Here is a 13533-nt window from a genome sequence, read left to right on the forward strand (position 1 = left end):
TATTTCTTATTTGATTACGGATTATTCTTTCTAATATTTTGGACTCATCTATTACTTATAGAATTTTTTTTTAAATCTGGAAGTTCATGGGCATGTATGATTTAGATATACACTCCTGGAAATTGAAATAAGAACACCGTGAATTCATTGTCCCAGGAAGGGGAAACTTTATTGACACATTCCTGGGGTCAGATACATCACATGATCACACTGACAGAACCACAGGCACATAGACACAGGCAACAGAGCATGCACAATGTCGGCACTAGTACAATGTATATCCACCTTTCGCAGCAATGCAGGCTGCTATTCTCCCATGGAGACGATCGTAGAGATGCTGGATGTAGTCCTGTGGAACGGCTTGCCATGCCATTTCCACCTGGCGCCTCAGTTGGACCAGCGTTCGTGCTGGACGTGCAGACCGCGTGAGACGACGCTTCATCCAGTCCCAAATATGCTCAATGAGGGACAGATCCGGAGATCTTGCTGGCCAGGGTAGTTGACTTACACCTTCTAGAGCACGTTGGGTGGCACGGGATACATGCGGACGTGCATTGTCCTGTTGGAACAGCAAGTTCCCTTGCTGGTCTAGGAATGGTAGAACGATGGGTTCGATGACGGTTTGGATGTACCGTGCACTATTCAGTGTCCCCTCGACGATCACCAGTGGTGTACGGCCAGTGTAGGAGATCGCACCCCACACCATGATGCCGGGTGTTGGCCCTGTGTGCCTCGGTCGTATGCAGTCCTGATTGTGGCGCTCACCTGCACGGCGCCAAACACGCATACGACCATCATTGGCACCAAGGCAGAAGCGACTCTCATCGCTGAAGACGACACGTCTCCATTCGTCCCTCCATTCACGCCTGTCGCGACACCACTGGAGGCGGGCTGCACGATGTTGGGGCGTGAGCGGAAGACGGCCTAACGGTGTGCGGGACCGTAGCCCAGCTTCATGGAGACGGTTGCGAATGGTCCTCGCCGATACCCCAGGAGCAACAGTGTCCCTAATTTGCTGGGAAGTGGCGGTGCGGTCCCCTACGGCACTGCGTAGGATCCTACGGTCTTGGCGTGCATCCGTGCGTCGCTGCGGTCCGGTCGCAGGTCGACGGGCACGTGCACCTTCCGCCGACCACTGGCGACAACATCGATGTACTGTGGAGACCTCACGCCCCAGTGTTGAGCAATTCGGCGGTACGTCCACCCGGCCTCCCGCATGCCCACTATACGCCCTCGCTCAAAGTCCGTCAACTGCACATACGGTTCACGTCCACGCTGTCGCGGCATGCTACCAGTGTTAAAGACTGCGATGGAGCTCCATATGCCACGGCAAACTGGCTGACACTGACGGCGGCGGTGCACAAATGCTGCGCAGCTAGCGCCATTCGACGGCCAACACCACGGTTCCTGGTGTGTCCGCTGTGCCGTGCGTGTGATCATTGCTTGTACAGCCCTCTCGCAGTGTCCAGAGCAAGTATGGTGGGTCTGACACACCGGTGTCAATGTGTTCTTTTTTCCATATCCAGGAGTGTATGTTTTAGTAGCTTGATAGGATCCGCACAAACTGAAAATTACAGAATGTCCATGGTGCAGCTTATAGGAACCTGATAGGACCCCTACAAATTGAAAACTAAGGAATATCCATCATGGAGCTATGTCAATGAGATTCATTATGGTTCAATGCTGCAAAAATTTTTGAAAGCATGATTCTGATTTTTAAAAGACATTCTGATAAAACTCACTGAAAAACCACGATGTACACAAATCACACTTATCACAACTAGCTTCATTTGTTAGCATTACTGTGAAAGATAATCCAGGATGATTGCACACTATTTCATAAGGTGATAATATTATCACTCACATCAAGCAAAATAGTTTGTATCAAGTCACAACTGCAGAAATTTAACTGTTTAAATGTTGAAGTTTAAATTTCTATTTACTTCTCTTTCTTGTTCAAGTCAAATAGATCTGAAAAACCATGCTTATTAACTAAAAACATTCATTTTCTTTCATGTAACTTCACTAGCCTGAAGATATGTTTTACACAGGTGACTCAATACTGTGGGCTTAGATCACTGTCAAGTAACACTGAAAAGAAGAGTAAGGTTTAATGCTCCTGAACAACAAGGTCACACAAATAGTACAAAATCTTTCATATCATCATTACCAAAATGCCACTCATCTACGAAAGTCCAAAAGAAATAGCCTCAGTAACTGTACATGGTTTCTGAGACATCAATGGTGCTGCTGAAAGCACCAGAAGTGTTAGCCTAGTAGCAAAGATGCCTCATATGGAATAGTGTGTCATACACTGTGTAAAAAATGGTATGCTTCCATGTACTTGCGTGCCAATTGAATGATGACACTGATGCAGTAAGTTTCTTTTGGAGACGAAAATAGCGTATCCCCTACCAATTTACTGTGTGTCTCCATGTTGCATGAACATGGGCTCAGCGAATATATCAAGATGAAAGACTGCAGCTATTATGCCTGTAGCGTGTTCACATTCTGCACAAAATCTCATTGCATCATCGATACAAAAATTCAGTTTGATTCATAAATTGATTACGTGATACAGCAGATGAAACATGATTGGATGCCATTATTTTTCATTACGAAACAATCTTCTGAGTTAAGACGGCACAGAATTTAGCAGAATTAAATTTAGGGAAATTTCCCATGTGTATTAAAGATGCAAAAATTTCTGTGTCTGGTTGTCTATAAATGAGCAGGTGTATGTTAAAGCAACTTTACTGTCCAATTTAGTAGTAACTAAAATGAAAAAAAGAAAAGTGCAAGTATTCCAGAAAGCACTGTAATTTACATGTCAATAATATTTTTGTATGTTCCAATAGTTGTTTCTTATTTTAATATTTTGAGGTACTTTTTGGGTGATGTGTAGTGGACAGAGTTATCAGGAACATCAACATTACAGCAAGTGCTGCATGGAGCTACCAATGCTGGAAATCCTAAGGAGGAACTCTGAGTACTTCATTCCAATGTATTTCCGTACATATCAAAGACAACAATTACATAAACATTGAACATAAAAACTGAAAGTTGTTAACAGTTATTACCAAATGAGTATAAGTCAAAGTTATATGAAAGAACAATACACAGTAAATAATCACATGGTTGTCTGCAAAAAATGGAAGTGTTAATACGATACACTAATTATTTGATTCAAACAAGGAAAGAAGAAAAATATAAATAATTGGAAATCTGAATGATTCAACTAGTGTATGGTCTAACATCCAAAGATTGCAGAAGGAGACATCAAATTATAGCAATTTTGCATCTCATAATTTTAGTCATGTCCGTGACACTCAGCGACAGCTTTCAGAGTACATAACGAGTTATACTTATTCAGTGTGACTTCAGCTGCCTCTAGTTATCTATGTATGGATGGAATCATATGCTTAATTTACAACTTACTAATAAATGGATTACTCAATGTAACTCTGTTCCCAGGACACTTACAATATTCAGTATCATTGTTCACATAATGATTGGAGATGCAACTAAGTACCTGTCCACAAAATGGACACCTTTCCACTTTTTTTAAGACTCTTCTGCAAATGCTTTTGAAAAATTCTATAAAATCTCCTTCATTTAATTAAGAAACTTGGAAAAAGCTTATTTTTGCCACCAGCTGTACAATTTTATGGTTACTCTCTACCATTCTCTTCAAGGAGGAAACTAAGGTTTAAAAAAGCAACTACAGAATATACAAAAGTGTCATAGCAAATGGAAGATTTTAAAAAGGTCATTTTCAAACCATAATACTTACACATTGCACATCAGTGGATCAAAAACACATTTTCATCATGTGTGAGTCATAAAAATATAGAACATATGTAACCATTATAACAGTATGCCTTAACACAATCCACATAAACATGCTGTGCCTTGGCACAATTACAGTGGTGCACATTTGGTGATAACTCCACAATTAACAAGTGGCACATGACAATTGTCAAAGGTATAAATACTGTGTGATTGTCAAAGAGATCAAGTTGAAACACATACATAGTATCAATGTCAACAAAGGTTACAAATGTTCTTTGATCTAGCCCAAGATTACAGCAACAGAGACACAAAAATAACATGGAGACTTTTTTCTGAATAATAGCATAAATACATAACCTGTTGCAATGTGTTATATTACATTAAAAACTATCATACTATGTGGTAACTGACACATGAAGTTACTATGTATGCATTATGTTGCTAATGGAGTAGAACATTAAAAACTGTTGTATTATGTGGTAACTGACAGATGAAGTAGTTATGTATGTTTTATCACATAGTATAACAGTTTTTAATGTTCTACTCCATTACAGTCCTTCGAATTTATCTCTTTCACAATGTTTAGTGCACATAAATGCCTTCTTTTTAATTTCTGTACTAGTAAAGACGATATAAAACATTATAACAGGGTATATATTTGCGTTGTTTTTTAGAGAAAGGACACCATGTTATTTCTGTTGCTGTAATCTTTGGCTATACCAAAGAACATCTGTAACCTTTCAGACATTCATACTGTGTGTGCGGGCATTGACTTTATCTCTTTGATGATCACATAATATTTATACCGTTGATTGTTACAATGCGTCAATTATTAAGTGTGGAGTTATCACCAAAATGTATACTACTGTAATTGTGCCAAGGCACACCATGCTTTTATGGGCTGTGTTAAGGCATACTATTATGAGAGTTATGTATGTACTATATTTGTATGGCTCATATATGATGGAAATGTATGGTTGATCCATTGGTGTACAATGTGTAAGTATTATTGTTCGAAAACAACTTTTGAATTCCTCCATTCATGATGATGCTTGTGTGTATTCTATAATCCTTAACATAAAACTGGAAACTCTGAACCACATGTTTTATGTTTCTATGAATAGCCCAAAATATGCAAGTATCTTTCATCACCAAAAACACTTATTTATTCTGAAAATAAGCAAACTTTTGAACGTTTTGTGTGTGTGTGTGTGTGTGTGTGTGTGTGTGTGTGTGTGTGTGTGTGTGTGTGCAAAAATACACACAAATTTTACCAACTAAATCAACAATATAGCTATGTTATGAATTATTCAGGAGTAAAGGAGGCGATTCATCGAAAGGCAGAAAGCAATCCATCATCAATAGGTACATAAACAAATGGCGCAGAGCTTTGCTAGCTTTCAAAATGAATTTCCTTTTTCAAGCTTGTAAGAAAGAAACACACACACACACACACACACACACACACACACACACACGTGTGCACACACACACACACACACACACACACACACACACACATATGCACACACCTGTCTCTCTACATTGTATTCAGTCAACTGCCAGCTCTTTCCTGGTCCACAGTGAGTGTGCTGGGGTGAGGTGGGGGTACAGGATGGGGTGGGGTGGGGTGGGGTGGGGTAAGGTGAGGGTGGAGAAAGGCGGAAGTCAGGGAAGGGGTTGGGGGGAAGAGTGTCGCAGCTCGTGGGAGAGTGGGGAGCAGTCTGTGGGCTAGCTAGGGGTGCAAGTAGAGGGGACAGGTGGCAAACAGCTGGGCACATGATTTCACAGACTCCCATCTGCACAGCGCACAAAAGCTGCTGGTGGTGGTGGTGGTGGTTGGGAGGAGGATCCAGATGGCAAGGGTTGTGAAGTAGCTATTGAAAAATTGCATGTTGTGCCCTGCTGTATGTTGTGCCACTCAGTGGTCCACCTTGTGTTTGGCAAAAGTCTGGCTGTGGCCATTTATTCTAGTTGACAGTTAGTTGGTTGTTATACCAATGTAAAATGCTGTGCAGTCAATGCAGCAGAGCTGGTATACAATATGGCTGCTTTCACAGGTGGCCCAGCTTTTGAAGGTGTAGGATAAGCTTGTGATGGGGCTGGAATAGGTGGTTCTAGGTGGGTGGACTGGGCAGGTCTTGTATCTGGGTGGCAGGGGATTTGGGGTGGGAGTGGCATAGAGATGGACTAGGATGTTGTGGATGTTGGGTGAGTGGTGGAACACCACTTTGGGAAGGGATGCAAGTATTTTGAGGTAGGATATCCCTTATATCAGGGCATCATGATAGATAATCAAAGCCTGATGAAGGTCATGGTTCAGTTGTTCCAGTCCCAGATGGTATACTGGGTGATTTAGGGGGGGGGGGGGGGGGGGTGAGACTTCTTTGTTATTTCTTGGACTGGATGTGAGGATCAGGTGTGTGTGGGGATATGGCGTTGGAGACCTGTTTGTATGTTAGGTGTGGAGGGTAATGCCTTTTGTGAGGCCTTCAGCATAATGGGCGAGGGTGTTCTTATCACTGCAGATTTTTCTACCACGGGTGGCCAGGTTGTATAGGAGGGACTTTTTGGTCTCGAAGGGGTGGTATCTGTCAGGTACTGTTGATGATTGGTGGATTTGATGTGGACCGAGCTGTTGATGGAGCCATGTGAGAGGAGGAGATTGACATCTAGGAAGGTGGCCTGCTGGGTGGAGGAGGACCAGGTGAAATGGATCGGACAGAAGGTGTAGAGGTTGTGGAGGAATGAGGATAAGGTGTCCTTGCCTTGGGTTGAGATTATAAAAATGTCATCAATAAACCTGAAACATGCCAGGAGTTTGGGGTTTTGGGAAGCTAGGGATGTTTCCTGTAGGGGGTGCTATTCGGGGCCCATGGTTTGTGTCACAAATGTGTTTGTATACCTTCTCTTCAAAGGTGAAGTTGTTATGGATTAGGATGTTGCTGGTTAGGTGTACGAGGAATGAAGTGGTGGGTTTGGAATTTTCAGGACACTGCACGTGTGTGGACATGTGTACATGTTGTGTGTGTGTGTGTGTGTGTGTGTGTGTGTGTGTGTAACACACATCATCCCCTGCCCCAGACCCCCTGCCCAATTCGTGTCCAGCTAGTTGTGGGTTGCTATCTCATGACCCTAGTCTGTGGAAGCATTTGCCCAGCTGTCTACCACCTGCCACCTGCCACCTCTACCTGCACCCCTCGCTACCCCACAGATAGCTCCCCATTCTCCGATGAGCCACTAGATGCTTCCCCCAAAACCCCTTCCTGCCTCCCACCTCTCTCCATCCCTCGCCCCATCCCATCCTGCACCCCCATCTCATCCCCAGTACACTCACTGTGGGCCAGGAAGAGTTGGCAGTTGACTGAGCAACAATGTGAGGAGACAGGCACGTGTGTGTGTGTGTGTGTGTGTGTGTGTGGTGTGTGTGTGTGTTTCGTACCGGCTTGAAATAGGAAGTTCATTTTGAAAGTTAGCAAAGTCCTACACCTTTTGTTTGTGTATCTATTGATAATGGAATGCTTCTGCCTTTCAGTGAGTTGTCTCCTTTATTCCTAAATAATACATAATTCTCAACCAGAACTTTGCATACATAAATATATTTATATTAGATGCTTTGACAAGGAGGTATCAGAAATGTTGAATTCAGGTAACATCATTAAATAAAATGGAATTTTCTTATGAGTCAGTGGCTCAACCTGCAATACACATAAAAAACATTATTTGGCAGTTTCTTAATTCTATGCATTTAACTTACAGTGCTTTCGTCGAGAGTGTCTACGATCCTGTTTCAATGGAGGCCATCCCTGGAAATAGTCCTCACTTGCCCCACCTAAAATACCCAATATTATGTATCTCATTGTAAACCCAATATTGTACTTCAAAACAAATAATAATGATATCATGGGGTTCAATAATTCAGAAGTTCTTTTTACCTTCCAGGGGGTGCAAATAAGGTCATAAGGAAGGGATTCTACTCAAGATTCATCAGTGTAGTCTGAACACTACTGACATGCAGACTCATGCACAAGTCATTGTAAGAGAGAGAGAGAGAGAGAGGAGAGAGAGAGAGAGAGAGAGAAAACAAGAAGGAGGGGGGGGGGGTGGGGGGGGGGGAGGGGGAGAGACCAGGCTGGGGGGGGGGGGGAGACAGAATTAACAGCAGAAAGAACAAAATTATCTGGGAAACTTATTAAAAAATGCAAAACTGGAAAATCTGACTGAAATGAATCTTTGAGTCACTTTTGTGTCTCCAGAAATAAATGCATGCTTTCACACTTTAAGTCAATCACAAATTTGTCTTTACAATGGCTGGAAGGTCTGCAGTCAAAATATCAAAGAAGTAATGATATTTTGTATGCATGCCCAACAAATCATCAAATATTCTACGAACTAGGAAAATTTCAAGTACTATAGCTGAAAAATATCTATGACAGCTAAATGCCACTCTTGCACAAAAATATATATTTCATGTCAGAAGTAAGTACAAGCCAAGCCAAAACTCAGTGGCAAAAAAGCACTAGAGTTATGTCAAAAGTTCTGAATGTTCCAAGAGAACTAAATGTTTGTACCTTTACACACTTCACAACTGTATTAATTAAATTGTAAAGTATGTTCACATAAGAGCTACAAGCTTTGATATTCCTGAACATAAGAAAGTGTGTGATGGAAGCTTAACTTAGTGCAGCAGTTGCTGAAAAAAGTAAATGAAGATCACAATGACCTGGAAGATTGCAACATGTGAAGTGCCTTCAGACCCACAGTCAAATTTGAAGAATGTTACTACAGGTTCTACCAGCAAGAAAGTAACTTAAAAAGGCAAAGAACAATAGCACACACAAAATCCTGCCCTATATTTACTATAGGGCATTTTGTAAAAAATGTGTGTGATGGATGAATGTAGTGTTGATGCAGTTGAACTGTTGCCTAAACATTTGTGCATTTTACATAAAATGCAAAGTATGACAAATTATGGCAGACCGTATTCACTGCTCACTATATGAAGTATGCATTGTTGCCACATATTCTGCAAGAAAATACATTTCATGACACAGTACAGTGTTCTATAATGGTACCTCAACTTAATGAAGCTACCTGTTTTCAACAAAACTCAGACTCAAACTTCCATGGACATAACAGCTTTGGAAGTACACTTCCAATATTACTTAACTCCTTCCAAAATTACCATTAACAGGAATTTTCATTACAAGAACAAGAATGAACAAATCTGTATGGAATGATCTAACTTGAAACAAAACCAAAAAAAAAAAAAAAAAAATTAAGACATCAACACATATTACTCCTCAAATATAGAAAATTTTGGTAAATAAGAACATTATTTTGGCATTTAGCAAGTTTGGATTTTCTCAGCAGCAATTCAATATGCAATATATTATATACTTTTTATATTAACGTAACATTTTAGAGATTGCGACTGCTACCTCTTTGTATGTTTCTCCAAAATAGTTGAATTTTGATTAGCTATCATACAACAATAAACTTAATAATACCAGTCAGTGTTTAGATCTTTGTCACTTTTTGGATAAAATGAGCAGAGTACTGTTCAGTTTGCCACTGTCAAAACACCAAATTTAATAGTTGCAAGCTGTTCTCTATATGTCATCATCATTGAAAATCATTGAAACTGAAGAGTCCTACCACATATATATTCCCATGCTGTGGTACTGTATCTTAGCTTTCATTAACCTGCAACATTTGTAGTACTTCATGCAATTGGCTGCTTTAAAACAATGCTATCTTTTTCATTAATTATTATTTTACATGTAAGACACTTGGGACATGGGTATTATTTATTCAAACAACTGCTTATTCATATTTACAGTTTAATGGTACATGCTTTTTTGCTAGCACACTGCAGCAAATAAAAGCTTGTCCAAAACAATCGGTTCTCAATAATCAAAAGTGATCTCACATGATCAACCAAACTAAAATTAATCAGACTGTTAGACAAGGATAGCATCTTTTGAAGAGGCAAACGGAAAATGTTCTGGAAGATTGCAACAAATGTATGCAACTTTCCACAAAGCTGCAAATTAATATGCTATAATACATCAACATGACTTCCAGACAACCAAACAAAATTAAAATGAGACCACTACAAGCAATATAGCTCCTGAGCTCCCCCTTTCTCACTTTTGTCATCCAATTACCAATGAAGCACCAACAAATCCAAGTCACATGACAACTGAGGGTCTAGAGATCCAATAGTAAATACACAACTGCAATGATATAGCACAAGTAGTAACCATGATGAATGCTGCAAGTAATAGGTCAAAACATCAGCTGTTTTATTTTACATTATGGCATTATTATGTAGTTATAAGAAATTTACTGAATAAAACTCCAGTTTTTTCGTTGTAAACATAAATCTGAATTCATGCATCCAAGTCCTAAGTCAGTTTATACTTAATTGAATATGGGAGTCATTTTACAAATGAGGCTTTTCATTTTCATTGTAAAGAAAGCTTTTATTGTCTTGATTGTGTGTATGTACACTGGATTACTAATTTCAACAGGACTAAGCTGCCATCTTCAGATTCCCAGAGTACATGTTATGAAATCGTGTTGTGCGATAAATGGCACACTTGTTTTTGTACCATTGAAACAGACTCATAATAAAAAAAGAACAGAACATTAAAAAATATTGTCTTCATGGTAAGACAGAGTCATACAAGTGTGGCACGTCAAAAAGTGCTGCATGTGTTTAGGTGGGCTCCGGGCAGTCAACCAAGACACGTGCAGCACTTTTTGATGTGCCACACTTGTATAACTCTGTTTTGCCATGAAGACAATATTTTTTAATGTTCTACTCTGCTTTTATTGTGAGTCTGTTTGAATGGTACAAAAACAAATGTGCAATTTATCGCACATCATGATTACATAAACTGTACTCTAACTCCCCCCCCCCCCCCCCCCCACCCTCCCGCACTGATGTTCCTCCACATGAGGACAATGTTGATAAGGTTGAGGAAGCCCCACTAATACCTGCATTTTCTCATTTTTTGTTTTTTATTTCATTACTTTCTACAGTTTGAATAAGCCGCTTGTGTAACTCCAGCTGCTGTTAAACACAAGCAAGTCCAAGTACAGATCTCTGCCCTGCTTCTTAACGTAATTGTTCATATTTATACTCTGACTTTTGCTACGACTACCCAATTCCTCAATCCCATTGCAAAGAACACAGCCAATACTGAATGCTGCAAACCTTTATAAACTACCTGTTCCTTAGCATGTTCATACTCTTTATTATTTTTAACTGTTAGATTATTTTTTTTCTTTAACTGTAATGATGATATGCCAAACACCAACACTGACACAACAGCATGTATTTTTCTGCTGGCCGCTACATCTCCAATTCAGACATCACTGGCTACCAAGACAACAATATCTTCAGAGTTATATATACTGTTGACCAGATACAGCTATATAATGTATAGAACACCAAAGCTAAATAAGCTACATACACAACTACTATACATTTGGGAAGAGTAAATTTACTATGTGTCGAGTCCACACTGGATGCCTGTTGGAGGTATAGCAAAAGAGCATTTTATTTTATGGGTGACTTCTGTGCTATTTTCTGCCGATTTCAGTTTTGTTTTCAGCCAATTTTGGTATTAGTTTCTGAGATCTTACTTCTGAAGTCCCATTTGTTGTGATTATCATCTTATGTCATTGTTTTTCAGTAATATGCTGCAAATGAAAGTATACCTATCAATTACATAATATTATGAAAAGGAAAGTTGCCACTCACCATATAGCAGAGATGCTGAGTTGCAGCTGGGCACAACAAATAGACTGTCACAACTGAAGCTTTCGGCCATTAAGGCTTTGTCAACACACACACACACACACACACACACACACACACACACACACAGACAGGTGCATTTGGCACGCGTGTGTGTGTGTGTGTGTGTGTGTGTTTTGACAAAGCCTTAATGGCCGAAAGCTTCACTTGTGACAGTCTATTTGTTGTGCCCAGCTGCAACTCAGCATCTCTGCTATATGGTGAGTGGCAACTTTCCTTTTCATAATATTGTTACATTCCATCGTGGATTTTCCATTTTTTAATTACATAATATTTATTAACATCACAGATCACATTTACTTACATTATTAAAAAAGAAATCATTTACATGGAACCCATTAAAACTACCCAATTAAAGAAGATATAGCTTTGCACCTTACTCTGTTGAATGTTTTCCAAAATAAAGCAACGCCATAACTTTGAGGTCTCTTCTATATCTACATAATAGTCAGCAGACCACCATAGAGCATATGGTTGAGGGCACCTTATACTACTACTAGTAATTTCCTTTGTTTCACTCACTAATTTATCTTGTCTTTGTGGTCCTTATGCAAACTGTATGTTGGTAGCAGTAGAATCGTTAATCAATCAGCAGCAAATGCCAGTTCTCTATATAATAAGAATGGGTTGCACTATTATTTTATACATGGCATCCTTTATGGTTGGTGGATTTGGCAGAGGGGACCAAACAGCGAGGTCATCGGTCCCATCAGAGGAGGGATGGATGGGGAAGGAAATTGGCTGTACCCTTTCAAAGGAACCATCCCACCATTTGCCTGAAGTGACCTAGGAAAATCATGGAAAACCTAAATCGGGATGGCTGGACATGAGTTTGAACCGTTGTCCTCCCAAATGTGAGTCTAGTGTGCTAACCACTATGGCACCTTGCTCGGTCCTTCTCTATAGATGAGCTACTCTTTCCAAAAACTCTCCCAATAAACCAATGTCTTACTTGATTTGCAAATAAAAACGCCTTTTCCTGCTGCCACTTAATTTATTTTTCCCAGATGCATTTCGCCTTTTTCTTGTTCTAAGGCAACATCAGTGGGATCTACGAGGGTTGTTTTTTAAGTAAGGGCCGTTTTTATTTTTAAAAAAAGATACAAATACTTTTGTAAAAAAACTTTTATTTTCTGATTCTACACACTTTTACCTATTTTTCTACATAGTTGCCTTGTTTATTTAAGCATTTGTCATACCGTACAACTAAGTTTTTAATTCCCTCTTCAAAGTATTCGGCCGCCTGCTCCGACAGCCAACAGTTCACGGCCGCTTTCACTTCATCGTCGTCATTGAAGCGCTGCCCACCAAGATGGTGTTTCAGGTACCGGGAAAGGTGAAAATCGCTAGGAGCAAGGTCAGGGCTGTATGATGCATGGTCCAAAACTTCCCAGCCAAAAGAATCAATCAAATCCTGAGTCTTTTGAGAGGTGTGAGGCCTAGCGTCATCGTGAAGGAGCAAAACTCCTTTTGTCAGCATGCCGCGCCTTTTGTTTTGAATTGCTCTGCGGAGCTTCTTTAGAGTTGCACAGTAGGCATCTGAGTTGATTGTCGTTCCTCGTGGCATAAAGTCCACTAGCAAAACACCGCGCCGGTCCCAGAACACAGTTGCCATAATCTTGCGCTTTGACAGCGTCTGTTTGGCTTTGACCTTGACGGGTGAGGTTGTGTGTCGCCATTCCATCGATTCTCGCTTGCTTTCGGGAGTGATATGGGATACCCATGTTTCATCTCCAGTGACAATTTGACTCAACATGTCATCCCCTTCTTCCTCGTAACAAATCAAAAAGTCCAATGAAGTGGCAAATCTCTTCCCTTTGTGGTCCTCTGTGAGGAGTCTGGGTACCCACCGAGAACACAGTTTCTTAAAGTTTAGGTTTTCAGAAACAATTTTGTACAAAACCGATCTT

General features: G+C 40.3%; 1 protein-coding gene across 5 annotated transcripts in view; it reads right to left on the reverse strand.

Moving 5' to 3' along the window:
* The window catches only part of LOC126184545 (uncharacterized), a 414668-nt gene that overhangs the window by 170187 nt on the left and 230948 nt on the right, over positions 1 to 13533 (reverse strand). For 4 of the 5 annotated variants that reach the window (XM_049926963.1, XM_049926961.1, XM_049926964.1 and 1 more), the window contains one exon: positions 7550 to 7624. The exons of the other annotated variant lie outside the window; for it this stretch is intronic. In XM_049926963.1, coding sequence (XP_049782920.1) covers positions 7550 to 7624 — 75 coding nt within the window. The remainder of the gene's footprint in view (positions 1 to 7549; positions 7625 to 13533) is intronic. 5 annotated transcript variants of the gene reach the window in all.

This window comes from Schistocerca cancellata, chromosome 4, assembly GCF_023864275.1.
Source record: "Schistocerca cancellata isolate TAMUIC-IGC-003103 chromosome 4, iqSchCanc2.1, whole genome shotgun sequence".
Classification (NCBI taxonomy): domain Eukaryota; kingdom Metazoa; phylum Arthropoda; class Insecta; order Orthoptera; family Acrididae; genus Schistocerca; species Schistocerca cancellata.